This window comes from Mya arenaria, chromosome 17 (genome assembly GCF_026914265.1).
Source record: "Mya arenaria isolate MELC-2E11 chromosome 17, ASM2691426v1".
Taxonomy (NCBI): Eukaryota; Metazoa; Mollusca; class Bivalvia; order Myida; family Myidae; genus Mya; species Mya arenaria.
The window spans coordinates 41,719,092-41,746,591 of record NC_069138.1 but is presented as its reverse complement, the minus strand read 5'-3'; the positions used below and the strand labels follow the sequence as shown (position 1 = coordinate 41,746,591).

The 27,500-nt window shown below is 35.4% G+C and overlaps 1 protein-coding gene across 4 annotated transcripts; it reads right to left on the bottom strand.

The window, feature by feature from the left end:
- Positions 1–2,309: 2,309 nt before the first annotated feature.
- On the bottom strand, positions 2,310–27,500 carry LOC128223688 (uncharacterized). Of its 4 annotated transcripts, none has more exons than XM_052932999.1 (24): positions 27,265–27,500; positions 26,241–26,370; positions 22,306–22,379; positions 21,763–21,954; positions 18,960–19,124; positions 18,788–18,814; positions 18,596–18,622; positions 17,247–17,387; positions 15,907–16,098; positions 14,811–14,975; positions 14,639–14,665; positions 14,457–14,483; positions 13,108–13,248; positions 11,766–11,957; positions 10,596–10,760; positions 10,435–10,461; positions 10,251–10,277; positions 9,403–9,543; positions 8,427–8,567; positions 4,705–4,855; positions 4,245–4,307; positions 3,742–3,809; positions 3,481–3,496; positions 2,310–2,706 (listed from the first exon to the last, which is right to left on the bottom strand). In XM_052932999.1, the coding sequence occupies exons 2-24, from the start codon at positions 26,318–26,320 to the stop codon at positions 2,676–2,678; spliced, it is 2,280 nt and encodes a 759-aa protein (XP_052788959.1). In that variant the 5' UTR covers positions 26,321–26,370; positions 27,265–27,500; the 3' UTR covers positions 2,310–2,675. The 4 variants fall into 4 exon arrangements, with proteins under 4 accessions (XP_052788959.1, XP_052788960.1, XP_052788957.1 ...); XM_052933000.1 differs by having other exon boundaries at positions 27,287–27,500; XM_052932997.1 differs by lacking the exon at positions 27,265–27,500 and adding an exon at positions 26,710–26,734.

Genomic DNA, 27,500 nt, shown 5'->3' with positions numbered 1-27,500 from the left:
AATATTTAAGTATGCAATTTATTAAAATAGATAATGAATAATCGTAAAAACACGATTTAAATAGTTACTTTTTGACATCAGTAGTAATTTAAAATAACTGTGCTTTATGACGTCAGTAAACAATGTTTCACGCGCTTTTTGGTAAAATGTACAAAAGTGCGTTTTCTACGTCAATTCTTCCACAAATTGATAATTTTAGATATGCAAGAAAAAATATCAATCATGTTTTTCCGGTTCGGATCGAAAAATCCGCCCTTCGGTCAGGCTGCGTGGCCGGTAACTCGGCAAACCTCGTTACCGGCTTACGCGCGTGCACTCGGGTCGGATTTTTCTATCCGTACCGGACACACATGATAGATACTTATAGTTCTATGGTAAAAATTAACAGCACCTAGCCGTTTGTTTTCGAAATAGTTTTCAGTAATGTTAAGGTACTTCGCGTAGAGTTTTGTTTCCCCATCGAAGCCGCCATATGGAGCCCGTAGGGATCCGCCGAAAAGGTTAAACTAGGGCCGTAATAGGATCCCAGAACGCCCTCCAAAGTACCTTTTGGGCGGTCGATATGCCAAAAGGGGCCATGCATTGGAAAAAAATAGAATAAAACCCAGCTTAAGTTTAGTGTATCCATAGATGAATGTGGTGACGTTTTAAATATTACACACATTTAAAAGCAAACAGGCGAGCCAAGATAAATGACTTCGTTCCAATGAAAGTTTTGCAGCATTGCTATTCACTATTTTGCGAACGGACTCCATGGCTTTAACGTCGGACGAAAATCGCCAAACTTTACGCGGTAGCATTTGAGACCAAATGAACTTAGTTCTGGGAAGCTGCTGTTTCTTGAAGTCAAACAGTTTATCAAATTCGGACATAATATCGGAAGTTTTAACCCGACCTATATCATTAGCCCCGCAATGTACGAGAAGGTAGTGTGGAGGAACCCTTTCGTTTAGCCAAAGGGACAATACATATTTGACTTGTTTAAGGGAAATTCCCCCGTATCCCTACCAGACGATTTCAACGTTTTTGAGGCCGAGAGTAGAGCCGCCTGCCCGCAAACTTGCCCTTGGTATAAGTTTTTTTAATGATCGATGAACCGATATACCAAACTGAAATGAAGAGTGATAGGGAAGCCAATTAGAATAATGTTATAGCTGATTAAGTGACGTTTTGCAATAAACAAGAACGTAAATATTAATGTTGTATGCTGACCATGTTAAAATGGATCTTACCTTGGTCAACAACGGCCAGATCCAGAAAGTTCATTGTAATGAATTTTAAGTAGATCGGGGACGTTAACCAGATTAGGGCGAATGTATCTGCGGACGGCCTGTGAGCGCCATCGACCGGCCCTCTGTATCTGCTAAGCAGAAATGCCCTAAAGAGCGGCTGTGATGGCCGCACCAATCCTAAAGCTATGAGAACCGAACCGCGTATAGTCAAGACCTGCAAATCCCAATGCCTTTTTAGCACCGATGTGAACTGATACCTAGTGACAGGGGAGCCATCGAAATTGCACAATAGGGGTCCCGCAACTTTTGGGCGCACGCGCAGATACTGCACGAGGGGGCTAACGAGACAAACCGTGTCGTTAGAACTTTTTATGCTTATTGTTTCCGGAGCACCAAGCTGGTTTGTTTTTGAATGACGTAATGTTAAGCAGACCTTTTCCAAACGCGATATCATTTATAGAAATAATGTTGACGATCGTATTGCCTTTGGACAAGGTGAGGTCAGCTACCCGGAAGAAGCCAACAAATGCAATGATATAGGCTGTAGAAAACAGGTATGATTCGTATCTATTGGTCCAAACAATGGGTAACTTCGAAAGTTCCATTCTTAAAATAGGTGGTGTGATGGGCAGTCTTGTGTCTTTTCCCGCTCGATGACATTGGTAGCCTTTGAGGAGTTTTATAATTATAAACTGAGTTGACGGATCTGGTGCCCCCATCATTCTGCACTTATAACCGATTGCTGTAACATATAATCGTGCAGTGGCCGGAGCGCATGTGAATCTGTACTATTCATTTACTGCTTATTTTTCACAATAATATTTTCCTTGAACTCGTACTTGAAGACACTTTTGTATCACATTAACCCACATTCCTCGTGTTTTCTTACATGTAATGTACACATACCTGGATGACGTAGTGCACAAAAATAAGTACACGCGTTTACGTACTCTTACCCGTACATAGTGTTACGTATTTTCTAAACTTAGTCATTAAATGTCTGCATGAAATGGAAGGTAACAGTATATAAAGTTACCTATTGGATCCGACCAGTCGAACAAAAACAATATGCTTTAATCATGTACATGTATTTATTTTAATACTTTCATACATTCTGCTTACAATTGATTGTTAAAGTAAAATGATTAAAATTAAATTAAAATTTCATTTAGTATGAAGTCACGTGATTGAAAGCACGAGATGGGCCTGTTATCAAACATAAAAATTAATACAATTATAGGCAATAAAACTAAATCAACGTACAAGTTTAATTTTTAGTATAAAAACAAAGCACACAGTGTCAAAAGGTTTATGTGATGAAAGTATATATCCTCGAAGAGTGTTTTTAAACTTTTTGTTCTTTTTTTTTTCACCATCTGGTTTTGTAGTCGGTAACTATCTAAAATATCACGAATTTCAATAGTTCAACAAAACAGGGAGGGATCAGATTGTTGTGTATACGTGGTCATCATTCCTGAAAAAAATACAGTTATTTAATTGAGGTTTATCGGTGGTTTAATGAAAAAATACGCTGTATTATATCCTGATAAAATGAACGATTGCTACAGTGATTTTACCGAAATAATACTGTTAGTCCCGTTTCTCATAAAGAACACGAACGAACATGTACACAGTGCTGGGAAGAAATCTATGACGTCGTTTTCCGTCTGACGTCAATTAGCTTAATATGGTATCATGTCCTTAATTGTTGTTTCAAATTAACTCAAAGCATGACGTTAGGAGAGAAAGTGTTTGTTTCAAAGTTATATAAGAAAAAAGTTCTCCCCGACAACACAGTAGTATATATGATATTTTACTTGTGGAAAAGCAATTCAATATAACTGCTGGTGCTCCTTCCCTAAGATATATTGCTGTCATATAATAAAAAGCAATTATCCTCTTATTTCTTTCGTGACTTAAGGTAAAATGTCATAGCGGTTTTCATTGCTGTTTTTTTTCCACTGTTCTTATAGATTTGGGTTTCTGTATTGTTGAGCAGAAGTAAACTAGCGATGACATAACCAAATCGGTACATTCCTAACGATAAGTATCAATGAACTCCAATTAAATTGACATTTCCTTTAATTTAAGCATAAAAGACAGAGATTTTTTTTATCAAATTTCAATCAAATATGAAAAAGGGTTTCACTCGAGATCTCACAAAAAAGTATATCTTACTAAAGTGGACAAAATTATAACCACATGTAAAAACTGTTTATTTATCAAACGATCAAATAAATTTACTTACATTTCATCAAACCTGCCTGTAAAAAAAAAACAACATTTTTTTTTACAATTGTTACTATCGGAATACATGGCCCCTCTGTATCAAAGTTACCCAACTCTGTAATTTTTTTAGATGGAACCTTAAATGTGATCGCCAAACGTCTTAAGCTTATTATAAATATTTAGTTTATTTCTGTTAAAAAACTTTATCAAGCGTCAACGTGTTGGAAGCCTTGTTTTAGAGCACAGTCAGATTGTTTTAAATGCATTTATTTTAACTAACCTTTTGTCGGATAAATGTCTTTGCTTCCTTCGACAACAAATAAGATAGGGTAGTATTGTGTCTTCTCACTGAAAAACAATTTAGTACATTGCTATTGTCATATGATTTAAACATCTGTGTATTCTGGTTAAACCATGTGGTATTTTAACAATGCATTATGTGTAATTCTTCGGAAGCTAAAATTACATACTACGTCTGTAACCACTAGTTTCAGTTTCCTTGAAACTGTTCATAAGCAATAATTAACTATTTCGTGACCGTCACACAGCACTTAATGCCAGCTAAAGCAATCTGGATGGAATATTCTTTAAATGAACAGAAGCCATTATATACACTACTCTGATACAGGACTCCAACATGGGTCTGATCAGATACGTCAGAAAAAAAGCTTATTAAGCTAATGTTTCTTGTTATCATATACCCGAATTTAAATAAAGATTCTTGTATCTTGTATTCCGAAATGATCATTGCTCAAGGCTTTCGTTTTAATCTTACAACCGTACCATGCCTTTCCCGTCTCCAGTTTGGTGTATGGGTCATGGGAAATTTCATCATATACACCAATCCTGGAATTGGAATGAATTCTTTTATGATTTACAGGCTTTGCATACAGATGATGGACCTGGTATCAGTTTAAACATGTCAATTCCTTTGTAATAAGTTATACAAATATTATTTGTCTTTGATTCAAGGTGGTTTATTCAACAAAATTACTGCGTTGGAGGATTCACTTCAGATAGCTAAGGCTTATACTTTTTGGAGCAAAACAACTCTTTCACATTACATATTATATCTTAGCATAACAAGTAAGTGATACTTTGCGCTGAGTTAAGTTGAATCCGAGAACTTATACAATATACTCGTATATTCAAAATAATACAACACCTAGTGTCAATATTAACTATAATTGTATTAGTTAAAATGAGACTCATTCGTAACATTTCTCATGTGAACTGATTTTACTTGTCTTCCGTGTTGCTTGCAGTTTTCTTTCTTTGTCGACAAGTAAGGCAGGTAATGATTGCGACAGCTGCTATTCCTCCGCACAGTAGAAAACTGATTGCCAACACAAATTTGAGTTTCGACGTATCCTCAAGTTTCGCAGTCGTTTTCTCTGTAAAGAAAACACTAAAGATTGCTTTTTTGAAAAAGCGCTTGTCTCCCCTATTGTGTGGTTGTAGCTGAGAAAAAATAAATGATGGACATGAAATTTGTAATTTTGGACTGGTGAGGAACCAACAGTGAGGTTTGGTTTATTCACCCGTATTAAATAGTGAACATCTACTGCGACCTTGACCTTTGACCTACTGATCTCAAAATCAATAGGGGGTAATCTACTAGTAATGACCAACTAGCATACCAAGTATAAAGTTCCTGGGTGCAAGCGTTTTTTATTTATTGAGCGGAAACGAAGTGTGACGTACAGACCGACTGACTGACTGACTGACTGACGGATTGATCACAAATCAATGGGGGTAATCTACTAGTCATGAAAAACTTGCATACCAAGTATGAAGTTCTTGGGTGCAAGCGTTCTATAGTGACTGAGCAGTAACCGTTTTTTACACCTCAATGTCACGGCGACCTTGACCTTTCACCTTCTGATCTCAAAATCAAAAGATTTCATCTACTAGTCCTGAATAACTAGCATACCAAGTATGAAGTTCCTGGATGCAAGCGTTCATCAGTTATTGAGCAGTAACTGTATCGTCACCTCAAGGTCACGGTGACCTTGACCTTGGACCTACTGATCTCATAATCAACAGGAGTCATCTACTAGCCATGACCAACTGGCATACCTAGAATGAAATTCCTGGGAACAAGCGTTCTTTAGTTACTGAGCAGAAACCATTGTTAAGCTTAAGGTCACCGCCAACATATCGTTTTTTTACCTGGGGTAACCTTGACCTTTGACTTTTTGATCTCAAAATCAAAAGGGGGCATCTACTAGTCATAAAGAACTAGCATACGAAGTATGAAGTTTCTGGACCCAAGGGATCTTTAGTTATTGAGCGGAAACCGTTTTTTACCTCAAGGTCACGGCGGCCTTGACCTTTGACCTAGTGATCTCAAAATCAATAGGGGTCATCTACTATTCATGACCAACTAGCATACCAACAATAAAGTTCCTGGGTGTAAGCGTTCTTTAGTTATTGAGTGGTAACCGTTTCTTCACCTCATGGTAACGAAGACCTTGACCTTTGAAATACTGATCTCAAAATCAATAGGATTCATCTATTTGTCATTACCAACTAGAAAACCAAGTATTAAGTTCCTGGGTACAAGCGTTCTTTAGTTATTGAGCAGAAATCATTTTAAGCTTAAGGTCACCGCCAACAAATTGTTTTTTTTACCTAAAGATAACCTTGACCTTTGACCTTTTGATCTCAAAATCAATAGGGGTCATCTACTAGTCATGACCAACTAGCATATTAAGTATGAAGTTCCTGGGTCCAAGGAATATAGGTCTATAGTAATTGAGCGGAAACGAAGTGTGACGTACGGACTGACGGACTGACGGACGGACAGGGCAAATCAATATGTCTCCCAATGAATGCAGGAGACATAATAACTTAATATAAATATATTTTAAAACCGTAAAGGGGGTTGCTAAAGAAAAATACGTCAAGTTACAAAGCTGTAAACATTGAAAGTATTGTCGAGGACCGTTTAAACTTAAAGAGAATATGAGACAGGCTTTAGACAGGAATCATTTTTTTCTGATGCTATATACTGTCTGAGCGCAGGATTCTATGAAAAAGCATCCCTATGATACATGCTAGTCGGAAATTTCAGATACTGTTGATTAAGAAAATGATCTTACAATCTTAATGTACGATAAGCAAAGCCCATAACATGAACATCTATGCAATATATATTGTCATACAAATTGGATACATGCCATATATGCACGAAGAAGATTGAGTATATGATCATATATTTTCGAGGAAGGTCAGACCTTTCTCATGTATGCACGAAAAGTCGGTATATTCAAATATATGCACGAGGAAGAGTAAGTACATTCGCATATATGCAGCACAAGAAAGGGTAAGTACATTCAAGATTGATACGAGCTTGCTTTATTGGGTCTTGATAAAATATATCAACAATCTTTCTTTACCTGCAGGGTTTCAGACATATGATTCAAGGTAACTCGTGTTGTGAGACATATAACCATTCAGATGTTTCACAATCTATACCTTTATCATAAATTACTTACATCGTATGAGGTATGTTAGTTTACCTTGTTCTAACATTTAAGCCATCGATTCCTTAACAATGATTATTCCTGTATGTCATAGGGATAGCATGTATGATGCACTTTTATATTGTTTAGGATGTCACAATTGCATTCATTTATTGATACTCAAGTCATGATTCAATAAAGGTTTCACTTTATTCCATAGACTTTATCACTATTTGAATACATGCACACGTCCTTTATAGTTTTGACATTCCGCCATCTCTGTTTCCGTCCTTGATCTTCTTTAATAGAGGTCACAGACACCTAAATACATTCCCTATATGTTCTATAGCGAATTGACCAATTCGCATGAGAAATAACACTGATTTCTAGTGCATCATGATCTCCAACACTATATATAGGTAGGGACACGTTAGAAAAAAAGCTACGTATCCCCTTGGAAAAATAAAATTGATTGAACATAACCACTGTGTATTCGGTAAAATGACAAGATCCTGTGTACTAGGAAAAACAATGCGGTTAAAAGGTAGACAATACAAAGTAGAGCCAGCGTGTTAAGTCAGTTTTTGAAATCCCAAACCAAGCTCTAAAACGTATACATATGAAAGATAGCCAATGGTCTATGCTTTGGTTGCTATGTAACAATCAGTAGGCACCTCCGATTTTATTTTATTTGCCCTTTCGGTCAAGAAACCGCTACCGGATAGCATGTTTGCCATAACGGCCGGTCACCAATTGGCCAGCCGGCCAGCCTCGTGTCCTACTTAGGTTTAAGTATATAAGCAAACCTGTTATTGGGTCAAATCAGTTTGGCCAAAATCGCAAAAATGAGCTCAAGCTCCATGTCAAATTCATCGGCAAAAACTCATTTTAACAGTTTATGTTAATTCAATTAACAAGCGCAAGACGCGTTAAACATCAAGTTATCGTATAAAATAATCTCGACACCGTTTTCAACAGTTTATTTGACAACAGATAGCCTTAATTTTCGGTCACTACGTACGCTGAATTTTTGCAGCAGTCAACACTTTCTTTTAGGGCTTTACAATGAGATTAAGAATAGTTAGGAAGTCCTATGATGTGTATTAACTTTTATGGAGAAACATACAATTTCACGTAAAAAGCAATAAAAAGGTTACAAGCTGCCAAGATTGATGGTCTACTATACCTAAAATATCAATCGGAAACGGATTTTCAGTTCAGTCACCATGACCTTGTCCTTTAACTCACTGACTTCAAAGTCAACAGGGTTCATTTGCTGGTCATACCCAACCTCTATATTAAGTTTCCGGACCTTGGGCCAAAGCACACTTGAGAAATCAATCGGACAAGGTCTTGTCTACCGAACTACCGACCGACTGACCGATGAACCTACATGTGTAAAGCAGTATACTTCGCTTCATCGAAGAGGGGTATAACAAATAAATAACAAATAAAACACTAATTACACAAGATACATGCGTATTTAAAACCAACTGACCTTCAGAACAAGTTTCATCACGGAGAACACTTCCTGGCCGACACCCGCACTCGCCCACATTTGAAGAGCCGTTGAAAACGCATTCACCATCGATGGCCAAACAATCGCCGTCATTCACGCAACATCCCTCACAGCGTTGCTCTGAAGAATATGAACTGACTTGAACTTTTTGTGTGTTGTTGGTTTCTAACAACAGTCATACACTACATTTCCTTCTGTGGGTATGCCCCCAATCGGTATAAAATCGTATACCTTACATAATTAAGTTCTTTTTTCACTTATATAAGTACCAGCCACTGATTGGCCAGCTGGCCAGTCTCGTGTCCTACTAAGGTTTTGGTATATAAGCAAACCTTTTTTGGGTCAAATCAGTTCGGCCAAAATCGCAAAAATGAGCACAAGCTCCATGTCAAATTCATCGGCGAAAACACATATCAACATTTTATGTTAATTAAATTAACAAGCGCAAGACGCGTTAAACATCAAGTAAATGACATCAGCTGCACCAGATCCCATGCTACCATGGCCCAAGCGTGCCTAAGTTTACAACCGGACAAGCTCTTTGTTTCCAAGGTCATCGCGACTATGACCGTTGTCTTACTGACTACAAAAAAGAAGGGTCATCTGCTTGTCATGATTAAACATCCTGCCAAGATTGAGGGTTAATAATACATTAGTTATCAATCGGAAACGGATTTTCAGTTCAAAGTCACCATGACCTTGACCTTTGACCCACTGACTTCAAAGTCAACAAAGTGCATTTGCTGGTCATGACCAACCTCTATATTAAGTTTCAGGACCTTGGGCCAAAGCACACTTGAGAAATCAATCAGACAAGGTCTTGCTACCGACAGACCAACCGACGAACCGACATGTGAAAAGCAGTAAACTTTGCTTCATCGAAGGTGTGTAAAACAAATAATAACAAAGAAAACACTAATTTCACAAGATATATGTGTATTTAAAACCAACTGACCTTCAGAACAAGTTTCATCACGGAGAACACTTCCTGGCCGACACCTGCATTCGCTCACATTTGAAGAGCCGTTGAAAACGCATTCACCATCGATGGCCAAACAATCGCCGTCATTCACGCAACATCCCTCACAGCGTTGCTCTGAAGAATATGAACTGACTTGAACTTTTTGTGTGTTGATGGTTTTTAACAACAATCATACACTACATTTCCTTCTATGGGTATGCCCCCACTCTGTAAAAAATCGTATACCTTACATAATTAAGTTCTTTCTTTACTTATATAAGTGTCAGCAGACAAATAAACGGCTCATTTCAACACGAAGGTCTGAAGGCATTACAAAGAATAAAACAGTCATCGGTCACTATTACAGATAAGGCCAGCTGAAGACTTCTTGTGTGTAACCGTTGAGCACATTTTACAAGGAAATGTTTCACAAGTATCTGTCCAGACAAAATTTTGCGAGTTTAATACAAATAACTTCATTTAGAAAAGAAAGTTTATATTTTATTTCTATGCTTAGACCTAGCCCAAATCAATAAATGTGTATGCGCTGCCTGATTGGTTATTATAATGCAAGCAGGCCCTTGGTGGCCCTTAGTGGTCTTTACTATTTCTTTATTAGTAAACCTCGAGCACAAGAATAAAATGACCTGTTCAAATGTCAAAAACAAAAATGGCGTTGTACACGCCTTTATGACATGGCCGCAATGGCATTAAGCCAAACGTCTTTCTTAATTTTGATCTTACTAAATAGAGATATATTTTTGTGAACAATTTTATTTTAAACTCTTAAGAATGTAATTGTAACAGTTTCATAATAATAAGCATCCAAACCAGCTACTTACCATTTGCATTGACGGTACACATGGAATCTAGCAAAAACAGTTGAAGAAATACTATTAGTTAGAAAAAGAAAGACTATTTTGCAATTAAACGAATCTAAATAGCACAATGTAACTTTCATAAACTAGATATTAAATTAACACGTCTATACTAATTAATTTACAAGTATGTATTTTTAAACCTCACCTTCATTTGTATTCAAAACTGCTGACTCTGAATATGTAATAGATATTTGATAAATGGCTGCTGCATGAAATACAATATGTGCAATCAAGAAAGAAACCTTAGAACAACTCTATTGCATATGATTAAAGTTACCACCATTAAGCAAACATTGAAACGCATACCGATGCAATAAGCCTCAGGACAACTCTGGGTATCAACAAGATAAAAGACGTATGTGCCATCTTGACATTTGGACGCGTTAACTTGCGAATTCTCCAGACACTCCCCCTCGTCCTTTTTCGTCAGGCAAACATCAACTAAATCTGGACCGTCCTCCGGCAAGGCACCTTAAACGAGATTTCATCTGACAGACCATATCTGGTTTACTACGACCAATGGGGACACGGTTAGTATCCTCAAAATGGCAAATCAATACCGTTACCCCAAGACCATGTGCTACACTCGTAATAAAGATGACAGAAACTAGTTATAATAGTAATTCTTAGATAAATGTCGACCAATCAATTATTTAACCAAATATTTACCAGTATGATACATTTGCAATTAGATAAAGAAATGTGTTCATTATTTTCTGTTTTACATGCTTTATTATGAAATATTTAAGAAAATGTTCACATAATTCAATGATAGATGGGAACCTGGCCTGAATGCATGCGCGGATGTCGGATTTTACGAGGTGTAAGCCAGGTGAAATCAAACTCTGCAAAATCTGGTTATTAGTACGAATTTACTAAAACAAGGTTATGAATCATATATGGTGTTTTTAATACATGTATATTGATACCCGGGAGGTCGTGTTTTGTAAACCGTTTGATATTTACCTACCCTTTGACGCAGAAAGGTCATATAAGTATAGCTGTGAATTGGGCAGATCATATATATATAAATAAAGATAAGGTTTAATATTATTTTGGGAGTTGAATAGTGCAATATGTGATCAAACATTTTATTCAAATTTAAGAGACAATTTGAGCATTATATGGATATCCATTTCTAAAAATTCAGACCGAACTGGCCAGCATTCAGTGATTCATTAAGTGATTTAAACTCTTGTTTTTCTTTCTATGTATGAGTGTATGCAGTTTTTTGAGTTATTATTAAACTGTAAATTAAAGACATTTCTGAAAATGACAAGTCCTGAACTAAAGTGCAGCTTTATTCCTTTAGATTAGTTTGATGTTTATACTGAAAAACAGTCATTTCATAACAAGGTATTTACGCCGCAAAGAAATTAATGATAACATGACCAACAATACAACCAATAGGGTGTTATATGTTTTGATAATATTGCTACCCGGGAAGTCGTGTTTTTAAAACCATTTTATATTTACCAGTCCTAATCCAATTGAAGACTGTTCCGCAGCCAGTCCGATTAGTCGACAACACATGGCCACAGAGGGTGTACCAGCCAGGCGATATGTAGAAGTCACAGAGAGGATATTCATCATCTTGTGGCTGGTATCCAATAATTCGTCGGGGAATATTATGAATTGGTTTAGCAATTAGACATTCTTCTTTTGTTTCTGGAAACAAAGTTTGAACACGTTTCATGCTTATGAACAGATAGATCACTCATTCGCCTTACAATCTCTCACCCTCACCTAATTCTGACATGAACAAGCGCGTAACTACAAAAACATGTTTAAAATGACTAACATAATTTCATCAATAAACAGCTACCCACGCAGTTTGTTACCTTACAATGATTTTGATATAAGTTTTGGACAGGGAAAAGGAGGACGGATCTGCTTGGAAGTATTCAGGAGATAATTGGCTAGAAGAAAATGATTTTTACGTATAGTGGCTCAAATAACAGGTTTTTTCGTATCATATATAAACGAGGAAGAGTAAGTGCATTCTCATATATACACGAGGAAGAGTAAGTACATTCACATATATGCACGAGGAAGGGTACATACATTCACATATATGCATGAGGAAGGGTTAATACATTCTCAAGTGTTGGGAATGAAACAAACTCGGTGAACAAAATCAGTTCGCATTTGTTTTCAACGTCACTGTGGCTCTGCATGTTGACCTTAAAACAAATATGGGTCATCTGCAGGTCGTGACCAACCGCTCTACCAATTCTGATGACCGTAGGTCAACATACTTTTGTCATCATTCAGACAAACATACTGTGCTCAGTGTTACCAAGGCCGTTATCTTAAAACGACTGACCTCAAAAGGTCATTTGCTGGTCATGACCACATTCAATACCAAATTCGAGGACCTTAGGCCAAAGCTTATTCTTTTTTTCAACTTGACACGCTTTTTGTCCAGTCATCGCAACCATGACCTTTGACCTACTGTCTAAAACATAAACAAACTAATATACTGAGGTCATCTGAAGGTCATGAACAATCGTCCTGCCTAGTTTAAAGGCCAATCATACTCTCGTTATTAATTAGAAACAACGTTTAAATTAGTGTCAAAACGACCTTGACATTTCGCCAATATTTATTTGATGGTCATGCCCAACCTCCAAGTTTGAGGACCTTAGGCCAATGCATACTCTAGTAATCGATCGGATAAGGTTTGGTCTACCGACCTTTTTAACCGATCGACTGACGGACCGAAATATACAAAGCACCTCGCTTCATCGAAGAAGGCATAACAAATACCAAATAATATTAAGACAAGTTTTATATCCGTGTTAATAAAACAACTTACCTTCAGAACAATTTCCATCACGGAAAACACTTCCTGGCCGACACTTGCACTTGCCCACATCTGAAGGGACGTTGAAAACGCATTCACCATTGATCGCCAAACACTCGCTGTCATTCACGCAACACCCCTCACAGCGTTTTTCTGAAGAATATGAACTGACTTTAATTATCTGTGTGTTGTTGGTTTCTGACAACAATCATACAATTCGTTATCTTCTGTGGATATGTCCACACTGGGTAAAACATATACCTTACATAATCAAAATTCCTTCCACCTGTTTAAGTGTCAGCAGGCAATTAAACAGTACTTTTTAATATGAAGTTTAGCAAGCATTACAAAAGAAAACAGTCATCGGTCACTATTAGTGATAAAGGCCAGCTGAGGACTTGTCGTATGTAACCGTTAAGCTGACTTACCAAAGCAAACGTTTTACGAGTATCCGTCCTGACTTAATTGTCGCCTGATAGTTTGTGAGTTTAACATGAAAATATCCTTGTAGAAAAAGGTTTCTATATTATTTCTATGATTACACTTAGCCAATAACATTAAATGTTTATGAGCTGCCTGATTGGTTACTATAATGCAAGGAGGCCCTTAGTGGCCCCAAGTGGTATTTACTGTTTCTTTATTAGTAAGCGTATTTTGCTGTCAAACACGAGAATGATATGAATTGTTCAAAGGTCAAAAACAAAAACGGCGTTGTACACGCCTTTATTAATCAACTATTACGTATTTGACGAGATACAGAGACAATTGCGGTACCAATTCAAGACAATTGAAGACAATATATGCCAGAACTCGCTCAATATCAACCAAACTCGTCCAATATCAACAAAACTCAGCTAATATGAGTTTCCTCTGTTTTCAAACGACATGCTTCCTTACAATGTACAGTGCGTTATTCATACGTATGTGCAATGTCACTTAAGGATGCATGTCAACATCAAAGTCAAGTCTAGAAAAACAGACACCATGAATGAATAAGGGATAATATGGCTTCAATGTGAACTAAAGGTAAGTTATGAGAATTATTTCAACCAAAATGGTAATAGTTAATTAATATAATACTTATTAATTAGGTGATTTCATATTGGCCCATTTATTTGTCTTCGGCCCTTTCGGGCTCAGGCAAATACAGCGAGCCTCGGACAAATAACTAGGCCAATATGAAATCACCTCATTAATAACATTATATTATGACATGGCGGCATTGGCATTGAGCCAAATGTCTTACTTAATCTTGATCTTACTTAATAAAGATATATTTTTTGTGAACAATTTTATTTTAAACTCTTAAGAATGTAATTGTTAATGATTCATAATAGCAAGCATCAAAACTAGCTACTTACCATTTGCGTTGACGGTACACATGGAATCTAGCAAAAACAGTTGAAGAAATACTATTAGTTAGAAAATGAGACAATATTGCAATTAAACGAATCTAAATAGCACAATGTAACTTTCATAAACTATATATTAAATTAACACGTCTATACTAATTTATTTACAAGTATGTATTTTTAAACCTCACCTTCATTTGTAGTCACAACTGCTGACTCTGAATATGTAATAGATATTTGATAAATGGCTGCTGAATAAAATACAATATGTGCATTAAAATGAACTTCAATGGAAGAACATTAAATTAACTTTATAGTACATGATTAAAGTTACCACCATTTAGCAAAAATGAAAATGCATACCGATGCAATATGCCTCAGGACAACTCTGGGTATCAACAAGATAAAAGACGTATGTGCCATCATGACATTTGGACGCGTTAACTTGCGAATTCTCCAGACACTCCCCCTCGTCCTTTTTCGTCAGGCAAACATCAACTAAATCTGGACCGTCCTCCAGCAAGGCACCTTAAATTAGATTCCATCTAACAGACCATATCTGGTTCACTACGACCTATATGGACACGGTAAGTATCCCCAAAATGGCAAATCAATACCGTTACCCCAAGACCATGTGCTACACTCGTAATAAAGATGACAGAAACTAGTTATAATAGTAATTCTTAGATAAATATCGACCAATCCATGCTTTATTATGAAATGTTTAAGAAAATGTTCACATAATTCCATGATAGATGGGAACCTGGCCTGAATGCATGCGCGGATGTCGGAATTTACGAGGTGTAAGCCAGGTGAAATCAAACTCTGCAAAATCTGGTTATTAGTACGAATTTACTAAAACAAGGTTATGAATCATATATGGTGTTTTTAATACATGTATATTGATACCCGGGAGGTCGTGTTTTGTAAACCGTTTGATATTTACCTACCCTTTGACGCAGAAAGGTCATATAAGTATAGCTGTGAATAGGGCAGATCATATATATATAAATAAAGATAAGGTTTAATATTATTTTGGGAGTTGAATAGTGCAATATGTGATCAAACATTTTATTCAAATTTAAGAGACAATTTGAGCATTATATGGATATCCATTTCTAAAAATTCAGACCGAACTGGCCAGCATTCAGTGATTCATTAAGTGATTTAAACTCTTGTTTTTTTTCTTTCTATGTATGAGTGTATGCAGTTTTTTGAGTTATTATTAAACTGTAAATTAAAGACATTTCTGAAAATGACAAGTCCTGAACTAAAGTGCAGCTTTATTCCTTTAGATTAGTTTGATGTTTATACTGAAAAACAGTCATTTCATAACAAGGTATTTACGCCGCAAAGAAATTAATGATAACATGACCAACAATACAACCAATAGGGTGTTATATGTTTTGATAATATTGCTACCCGGGAAGTCGTGTTTTTCAAACCATTTTATATTTACCGGTCCTAATCCAATTGAAGACTGTTCCGCAGCCAGTCCGATTAGTCGACAACACATGGCCACAGAGGGTGTACCAGCCAGGCGATATGTAGAAGTCACAGAGAGGATATTCATCATCTTGTGGCTGGTATCCAATAATTCGTCGGGGAATATTATGAATTGGTTTAGCAATTAGACATTCTTCTTTTGTTTCTGGAAACAAAGTTTGAACACGTTTCATGCTTATGAACAGATAGATCACTCATTCGCCTTACAATCTCTCACCCTCACCTAATTCCGACATGAACAAGCGCGTAACTACAAAAACATGTTTAAAATGACTAACATAATTTCATCAATAAACAGCTACCCACGCAGTTTGTTACCTTACAATGAGTTTGATATAAGTTTTGGACAGGGAAAAGGAGGACGGATCTGCTTGGAAGTATTCAGGAGATAATTGGCCAGAAGAAAATGATTTTTACGTATAGTGGCTCAAATAACAGGTTTTTTCGTATCATATGTAAACGAGGAAGAATAAGTGCATTCTCATATATACACGAGGAAGAGTAAGTACATTCACATATATGCACGAGGAAGGGTACATACATTCACATATATGCATGAGGAAGGGTTAATACATTCTCAAGTGTTGGTAATGAAACAAACTCGGTGAACAAAATCAGTTCGCATTTGTTTTCAACGTCACTGTGGCTCTGCATGTTGACCTTAAACAAATATGGGTCATCTGCAGGTCGTGACCAACCGCTCTACCAATTCTGATGACCGTAGGTCAACATACTTTTGTCATCATTCAGACAAACATACTGTGCTCAGTGTTACCAATGCCGTTATCTTAAAACGACTGACCTCAAAAGGTCATTTGCTGGTCATGACCACATTCATTACCAAATTCGAGGACCTTAGGCCAAAGCTTATTCTTTTTTTCAACTTGACACGCTTTTTGTCCAGTCATCGCAACCATGACCTTTGACCAACTGTCTAAAACATAAACAAACTAATAAACTGAGGTCATCTGAAGGTCATGAACAATTGTCCTGCCTAGTTTAAAGGCCAATCATACTCTCGTTATGAATTAGAAACAACGTTTAAATTAGTGTCAAAACGACCTTGACATTTCGCCAATATTTATTTGATGGTCATGCCCAACCTCCAAGTTTGAGGACCTAAGGCCAGTGCATACTCTAGTAATCGATCGGATAAGGTTTGGTCTACCGACCTTTTAACCGATCGACTGACGGACCGAAATATACAAAGCACCTCGCTTCATCGAAGAAGGCATAACAAATGCCAAATAATATTAAGACAAGTTTTATATCCGTGTTGATAAAACAACTTACCTTCAGAACAATTTCCATCACGGAAAACACTTCCTGGCCGACACTTGCACTTGCCCACATCTGAAGAGACGTTGAAAACGCATTCACCATTGATCGCCAAACACTCGCTGTCATTCACGCAACACCCCTCACAGCGTTTTTCTGAAGAATATGAACTGACTTTAATTATCTGTGTGTTGTTGGTTTCTGACAACAATCATACAATTCGTTATCTTCTGTGGATATGTCCACACTGGGTAAAACATATACCTTACATAATCAAAATTCCTTCCACCTGTTTAAGTGTCAGCAGGCAATTAAACAGTATTTTTTAACATGAAGTTTAGCAAGCATTACAAAAGAAAACAGTCATCGGTCACTATTAGTGATAAAGGCCAGCTGAGGACTTGTCGTATGTAACCGTTAAGCGGATTTACCAAAGCAAACGTTTTACGAGTATCCGTCCTGACTTAATTGTCGCCTGATAGTTTGTGAGTTTAACATGAAAATATCCTTGTAGAAAAAGGTTTCTATATTATTTCTATGATTACACTTAGCCAATAACATTAAATGTTTATGAGCTGCCTGATTGGTTACTATAATGCAAGGAGGCCCTTAGTGGCCCCAAGTGGTATTTACTGTTTCTTTATTAGTAAGCGTATTTTGCTGTCGAACACGAGAATGATATGAATTGTTCAAAGGTCAAAAACAAAAACGGCGTTGTACACGCCTTTATTAATCAACTATTACGTATTTGACGAGATACAGAGACAATTGCGGTACCAATTCAAGACAATTGAAGACAATATATGCCAGAACTCGCTCAATATCAACCAAACTCGTCCAATATCAACAAAACTCAGCTAATATGAGTTTCCTCTGTTTTCAAACGACATGCTTCCTTACAATGTACAGTGCGTTATTCATACGTATGTGCAATGTCACTTAAGGATGCATGTCAACATCAAAGTCAAGTCTAGAAAAACAGACACCATGAATGAATAAGGGATAATATGGCTTCAATGTGAACTAAAGGTAAGTTATGAGAATTATTTCAACCAAAATGGTAATAGTTAATTAATATAATACTTATTAATTAGGTGATTTCATATTGGCCCATTTATTTGTCTTCGGCCCTTTCGGGCTCAGGCAAATACAGCGAGCCTCGGACAATTTACTAGGCCAATATGAAATCACCTCATTAATAACATTAAATTATGACATGGCGGCATTGGCATTGAGCCAAATGTCTTACTTAATCTTGATCTTACTTAATAAAGATATATTTTTTGTGAACAATTTTATTTTAAACTCTTAAGAATGTAATTGTTAATGATTCATAATAGCAAGCATCAAAACTAGCTACTTACCATTTGCGTTGACGGTACACATGGAATCTAGCAAAAACAGTTGAAGAAATACTATTAGTTAGAAAATGAGACAATATTGCAATTAAACGAATCTAAATGGCACAGCGTAACTTTCAGAAATTATATTTAAATTAAACACGTCTCTTGTGCGAGTACAATACTGTATTTACAAGTATATATTTTAAACCTCACCTTTATTTGTAGTCACAACTGCTGACTCTGAATATGTAATAGATATTTGATAAATGGCTGCTGAATAAAATACAATATGTGCATTAAAATGAACTTCAATGGAAGAACATTAAATTAACTTTATAGTACATGATTAAAGTTACCACCATTTAGCAAAAATGAAAATGCATACCGATGCAATATGCCTCAGGACAACTCTGGGTATCAACAAGATAAAAGACGTATGTGCCATCATGACATTTGGACGCGTTAACTTGCGAATTCTCCAGACACTCCCCCTCGTCCTTTTTCGTCAGGCAAACATCAACTAAATCTGGACCGTCCTCCGGCAAGGCACCTTAAATTAGATTCCATCTAACAGACCATATCTGGTTCACTACGACCTATATGGACACGGTAAGTATCCCCAAAATGGCAAATCAATACCGTTACCCCAAGACCATGTGCTACACTCTTTATAAAAATGACAGAGACAGCATTGCCTGAACAGCAACATGGAAAGGTTGTTCACAACATCGGACATCTTTTTATCCGTTTGCGCATTTGTATGATTTTATTGCTTAATAGTAGTTCTTAGATAGATATCGACAAATCAATTATTTGAACAAATATTTACCAGTGTGATACAATTGCAATAATTTAACGAGACGTGTTTATTTTTATTTATTTTTTACATGTTTTATTATCAAACATTTAAGAAAAAGTGCGCATATTTCTGGTATTGATGGGAACCGGACCCGAAGGCATGCACAGAGGTCGGATTTTACGAGGTGTAAGCCAGGTGAAACCAAACTCTGCCAAATTCCACGAAAGTAGAATACGAACCCCATGATAAAAACGCAGCCTTTGTTAGATATGTTTTGTACTGGTTGAATAATTTATGATGCCTAAATAATAAATGCAAAAATAATGCCAGAGCCATTCGCAGTTTCTTATTCGCCCATTTATAAACTAATCAAAAATAAACTTCCCGGTTTAGCAAAAAACACGGTTATATGATGGCGAAGCTTATGTAAAAATGAAATAATTTGAGTAAAACGAAGCTCTGATAGTGCGTATAACAATCGACAATGACATTGACCTTATTTTATTACGTATGTGAAACACGACTTCCTCTTCTGTGCAGATAAATATGAAACAAACATGGGGATTGCCATATACCTTGCCTGCATAAATTAAGTCACAGTTTAAACTAAACCATTTTACGTGTACAATGGCTAAGTTATTCTATTAAATAAAACCTGGTGCGTAGATATCTGTACCACATTGTGTTATGCCTAAGGAATCCTTTTAATTACTGCACTGTTATTGAACAAGCAAAAACTCAGTTTGTCAAATGGTATTTTTCATTTTTCTAAATATTGTTTCATTGCAAGATCGCAACTTGTTTCAATTTTCTTTTCACTGATAAATCTCTATTAACTAACATAAAGTAAAGAATAAAATTATCTATTCGGAACATTTAATGTATACAGTGAATATATCAATACAGTAAGACGGAATAAAGCCTTTAATTGTTACATTCTTATCAGGGAGATGCATAATACAATATAAACTATAGCGAAAATATCACAGAAGATAAAATATAACATCAAACACTAAGCTGATAAAAGGGTTATTAGTACGTATTTACTAAAACATCGTTATGAATAATTACAGAATGTCAATTACAAAAAATAATGGAAACTGCATTTAAATGTTCCATTGAAATAAAAGAGATAAAAGAGCGCTAGTCCTGTAGTTGGCCGTTTTCCTATACATTAAAATTGTAAATGTCATTAAAGTCAAGGCCGGCAATAAATGTCATTAAATTAGACTAAAGGCCTTCACAACAATAGATATTATAACAATTTGTCAAAGAATGTTCTACGAAATTATAACTTAATTGTATTACTTGCTTAAACTCTTTTGTTACTAAATATTTTCCTTTATAATTATTGTACTTAATAAATAAAAATATTCAAAAGAAAGAAATATTTATTGTATTGTTTTATATTGTTTTGTACTCTACTGTACTCTACTGTTCTCTACTCTACTGTACTCTACTGTACTTTACTGTACTCTGCTGTACTGTATGTACTGTACTGTACTGTACTGTACTGTACTGTACTGTATTGTACTGTATTATTTTCTACTCTACTCTACTCTACTCTACTCTACTCTACTCTACTCTACTCTACTCTACTCTACTCTACTCTACTCTACTCTACTCTACCCTACCCTACCCTACCCTACCCTACCCTACCCTACCCTACCCTACTCTACTCTACTCTACTCTACTCTACTGCACTCTAATGCACTCTACTCTACTGCACTCTTCTGTATTCTACAACACTCTACTGAACTCTACCGTACACTACTGTATTGTATTGTATTGTGCGTGGTGTGTCCGTTAAGGTGGTTGACAAATGAAATACAAAAATGAACATAGAAACCAACTAAAAATAAATCATTGATCATATACTGGGACATATAAGGATTTAAACTGTTGAATTCCGTTGATTTTCATATAACACAGTTCATATAGGGTAAGGGTTAAAAACGAGGTGTTAACGTCGAAAACAAAATGATAATACTACCAACAGTACAAACAGTATGGTGTTATATGTTTTGAATACATGTATATCGATAAACGGGAGATCGTGTTTTGTAAACCGTTAGATATTTACCGGTCCTATAACGACGAAAAGTCATATTAGTATAGTTGTGAATTGGGCAGTTTATATATATACATATACATTTATATCACATATCTCAAGATAATGTTCAATAGTCTTTTGGGAATTGACTAGTGCAATATGTGATCAAACATTTCATTTAGATTTAATTTACGATTTGAGCTTTATATGGTTATCCATTTTTTAAAATACGGACCGAACAGGCCAGCATTCAGTAATTCCTTAATCGATTTATGCTCTTTTTTTCCTTGTATGTACGACCGGGAGGTCGTGTTTTTTAAACCATTTTATATTTACCGGTCCTAATCCAATTGAAGACTGTTCCGCAGCCAGTCCGATTAGTCGACAACACATGGCCACAGAGGGTGTACCAGCCAGGCGATATGTAGAAGTCACAGAAAGGATATTCATCATCTTGTGTCTGGTATCCAGTAATTCGTCGTAGAATATTATGAATTGGTTTGGCAATAAGGCACTCTTCTTTTGTTTCTAAAAACACAATTTGAATACGTTTCATGCTTATGAACAGATAGATCACCCATTCGCCTTACAATCTCGCACCCTCACCCCCTTCCGTCATTAATAAGCGCGTAACTACAAAAGCATGTTTAAAATGACTTACTTAATTTTATCCAAATACAGCTACCCAACGCAGTGCGTTACCTTACAATGATATTGATATAAGTTTGGGACAGGGAGAAGGGGGGCATAACTGCTTGGAAACATTTAGGGGATAATTGGCCAGAAAAAAATGTTTCTTACGTATAGTGGCTAAAATAGCAGGTATCTTCTGCAAAAATGTGATTAACATAAACGTTATTAAACATCGTATTTCCATACCATTTATACATGAGTCTTTTTCGGTCCCGGGACAACAATCGTTTTTGTTGCAAACAGCTGCCTCAAACACAGGTCTGAAAGTCACAAATAACAGAACAATCTTAAGTTAGGACCACCCATCCTACGATGAACGTTAGTCAATTGTATTACTCTCATGAAGTCCGGTTTTCGAAAATTTGCAAAATGGTTTCCTTCCTTGCATTCCAAAGTAATTTGAAATGATTTAATTGTCTTTTTTTCAATAAATATTGCGTAAAATTTGCCCAAACATTGTTCACTGTGGAAGTCGTTCTTGACATGTCACCATTCAAAGTTGTATTAACATAGTCAAGTAAATGTTTAAAGAAAGCTGACCCAAGCATTAGTAAATATTAGGATGCTTGGTAACCCCATGTAATGTTGGTATCAATTTGGGTATCATTTGAAAAGGTTTTGGGGTTTTTACAAAAAAACATACATAAATATTAAAACAAACATGATAGACTATTAGGGGAAAATGGTTTTGTCCCCCCCCCCCAGGAATTTTGTAGACCGTGATTTTATGAAAGTGTATCATCTTACAAACATGTTTACGCCTTGGCCGTTGGGGCGTTTGGAAACTACAGCAATTTAATGTTCGTTACCAAATAATTTTAAACTTTCGAAATTAGCTTTTACTTGTAAAATACTGTTGTTTTTTAAAAGAAAAAGTGAGGAAAACTGTTTTAATTCAATATTATGTGACATAGTTTTACACACCAATAGTTTTTCAGCTAAACACAGGGATGTTTCATGGCTCACTATACTGTAACTTACGTTACTGCAAAACTTGCAATATTTATGACGAAGAACAAGCATCAAAATAATCTACATCGATTTGATGATAAATCTTTAATTAGACATTAAACTTAAGACACTACTGATGAATAAGACAAAATGTCAAGTTAAACTTTCACATTTATATTACGTTACATCATCAGAAAAATATGTGGACTGTTTATACATATTAAACAAATGATGCCTACAATGAGCATTTATCGTCATTTGAAATTTCTATCTATACAATGATCCTTGTTTATGGCACTAAAGCAAATTACAAATATTATCAAAAAACAGATTTATTAACTTCACATTGTTCACATCACAGTTCTAATCTGTTATGCAAGATTGAAAAAAATACTAATCTGCATATAAAATACTTTACTTCAAATTTCAATTACATGATTTGACATTTTGACTCCATTAGTCATAACATACCATTCCTAGATATTGTATGTTAATAGACTAGAAATATCAATTACATTCCTAAATGGGAATACTATTGCATTTGTCAGTTGTAGTTCACGTTACCAGTGTTAACAAGAATATCATTAATCATGCAAAGGGACTAGTTCTCTAACATTACATTAAAATAACTTGACATTTATTAACATTATGTGTCATATACGTGACAAATTGTAATGCTCATACATCTTACCAATTTTGCATAATGTCTACACGTTTTTAAAATCATGCATTATAGATAATTTTTTAAAAACATTCTGCAATCAATGAAATCAAATTGCCTCATTTAATGTTCGTAATACATTTAAAGATGTACTCTTACTCCCTAATATGATTTACCACAAATAATACAAATGTTTTAATACACCAAAAAGGATAAATAAATGTCGAAAGCAATTATTTGTATGAAGGATACCGAGTGTAATTTGAAAATAAGGTGCAGACAATACGGTTCTTCTACCTTATGAAATAAAAATACCAATCTCAGAAAACTGCTTGTTAAGATATTAAATACACTGTTACAATCTTGTTATCAGTAAATAATATTTTCCAAAAATGCATTCTTGCGTAAGTAACAAAAGTAAAAGGTTTTTCACTAAAAACCTATGTTTATTATACATGTGTGTGCATTGATTTTGAATAAGAATAAGAACATCCACAAGTCCAAACGTGTTCGATACTACATGGCACTTTTATCCAACCACTTAATTTTAAATCACAAAGTCGTAGTGGGTAATTTTCATGGAAGTATTGCCAGACGTACAGTTCGTAGTTGACCCGATGATAATGCATTTTAATGGGCGCTATACTTCTCATGTTGATACCGATAAACCGTTTTGCAAAAGGGATCATGTCTCAATTGGTTCACCTTTGTATATTTTGGTTTACCATTTAGCAGACAAAGCATTCAATTCCTTCAAGAAGCTGACCTAGTTTAGACAGTGAAGCATATGGAATTGGTAATAGTCTTGTTTTATGATTAAAAGGAGCGTCATTGTTGTAGCACACCTTGAGAAGCTATGAATGGCTAATATTACTGAACTTATATCTTCTTCTTTGTTTTGACCAATTTTATTTCGAAAGAAAGATCGACGCTTGTCACCTACTTCAGTATGAAAACCCCTGAAATATCCCGCTTAAACCACTATGACATCTGAAGATCCAACATTGAACGTGTTAATGCCTGCCTCTTGTTAGGATGAAAACAATGCCTTCTTGTAAAATATTTCAACATTGGCACCATCAAGACTTTTAAGATTTTGACATTTCCTTTAACAAAAATAGGGTCTCAAAACCTTTCTGTAAAGTTGTCAGTATTCCACTGGTCGAAAAGTACACATTACATTTAGGTAATGTCATTGTTACCAATTAAAGCCATGAACTCAGTAGGAGTTCATGTTTCGGGACCAGATATCACGAATGTTGGTGCAGTTCTTTTTTTGCATTCAACTCACTTTAATAAATCAGGCAGGCTTTGAAGTGTTACATTGCCGACAACTCTATGTGCAACATCCTCACATGGCATTCTATCAGCAGTTTCTAAGGACCATGAAACTTTACAATAGGAAAAGGGCAGTTTTTATCTAATTTAGATTGTTAATGAACTCTTCCAGAGTTGCCTGGCCCGTTCCATGAGCACAATTTTAGATCTAATTTATCTTACAAAAAATATTTTTTCCACTTATTTATCAATTCATGTTTATGTTTGTAAACTGCATTTTAATGATTTTTCACGCTGTATTGAATATGAATTAAAAAATGTGTTTGATATGCCTTTCATATACATATGTTTTTTTAATATTATTGTGTTTTAACATTTAATTAATTGCAGCTCTTTATGATCTTACCCATTTTCTATATGAAACTTCTATATAATAACATTCAAATCTCTGTCTTAGTAACGTAATCACGGTTACGTAGGTTTTATCTCTGGTTCAAATTAGAAATAAAACCAGAATATAATGTGTGTATAACTAAAGTGATTAATTGTGTAAAGGGTATTCATAATTCACCAGCATCAATCGTTATTATGCAAAATAAAACTAAAAGTAACGTAAATAGCACATGCGTTATCTGCACAATCATAAGAAAGTTTAGAGATTTATTGATGAAATCGTCTAATACGTATTTTAAATATGGAATACATCATTCATCAAGCAAAATAACATGACTTTATTTGTATAAGCACTCTGTGTAACATATTATTTCGCAAAACGTTGCTTTTTATGTTACGTTTTAACAGTAACGTAATTTACACCAATTCGCGCGTTATGAATTATTAGAAAACCTTCATAGAACTTAAAAACGATGATTTACCAACTTTCATCGGACAAACGATTATTTCACATGAAAGAAATAGTACTGATAAAACTTAAAAGTAACTACTTGTAGCTTAAAAGTCCGTTACTCACTTATGCCCCCTCCCTCAGAGCGTAAACATATCTCATTTCGTGGCGTTTTGCTTAAGCTTTAAGAAAATCATAACCTTCAAAATTCCCCCTGGGGGGAGCAGGGTCAGTTGACAGCTTAAGGTCTATGAGGTCAGAAAGTACTGCACAATTGGTTATTGTACGTCTGATTTCAGTTGAAATAAAGAGCAAATATACAACCCTTATAGCTATAGTTAAGAATTTCTTCTGTAAATATTTAGTCGAAATAAACAATGAACTTACATAACTGATGGCAACAAAAGAATGAATATCCAGTCCATTTTCACAATTTTCTTCGGATTGTATGCATCTATTTTCACCATAACAAAGCCCGATTTAAAGGAGGAAGTGTTTATACAGGTGTTATTTGATTCTGCAAAGTAGGTGATAAAGCGATATCCAGCAATGAATAGCAATTAATACGCCGCATTAGGTTTACAGACATCTCATCACCATATTGTATGCGGCATATTCGCATGTGTTCGTACTTCCTCATCGATCATTGCTAGGCAGTGGGTCTAGAAACCTTGTACTCAAATTGGATACACGAACTCGCTTTGTTGTAGCTTTGTTGTATCCCCATAGCATATGCCCCTTAGAATATAACCCACATTTACGGTCAATGAAAATGCAGATAGGCAACTATTCAGTACTAGACTTAATCAATAAGAATAAGATCATTCGCGGGAGTTTAAAAGGTCCGCCAACTCACTGCCACTCATCCGATACACAATCCCTGCGTTAGAATTCGCGTTGACAATGTATCAGCCAATGAGGTTGTATTAAAAGTCAGTTTGATTACTTGAATTAAAAGCTTAATGATTTAGAACAGCTCGTTCGATACGCTCATTCTGTCCATTCTTAATCATTAAGATTTCAATTCATGTCATCTAACTATAACCTATTATACAGAATAATTGATGTTTTCCTTAAACCGTGATGATGGCCTGCTCTTGGCGTATGTTTAAGGTACTAACACATATATCTTTAATCGTCCCGTTTTATATGGCATAGTATCAACAAATTATTTTTAGTGACAATAATTGATATTTTAGCACTATTTTATATCTAACACGATCCCCTTATTTCTATGAACTTTCAACAGGCAAAATGTCAGCCCTTAGTTCCAATTCTTAGTCAAGTTAATTAACTAACTTCTTCCCTAATTTATACAAATAAGCGATATGTAAATAATTTATCGCCAATCTACTTTACAGCAACAGCAGACATCACATTTAAAGGCAGCGATATTCTTTACTTAATTTACCAGCTTTAAATATTATATTCACTTATTTATTTATTTCATTTCGTCCTAACTAAATCTCCATGTATATCCGACCACACTTTATGGGTGCGTTTTGATGGAATTGTCAAAGATATTTTATTCTTCATTGAATGACTAGAATTATTTCAATGCACAGTCCACATATTGGCCACTACTTTAATATATTTATTATTAAATAAAGTTTTCATAACAACATTATTTTTTCAATAGTTTCATGT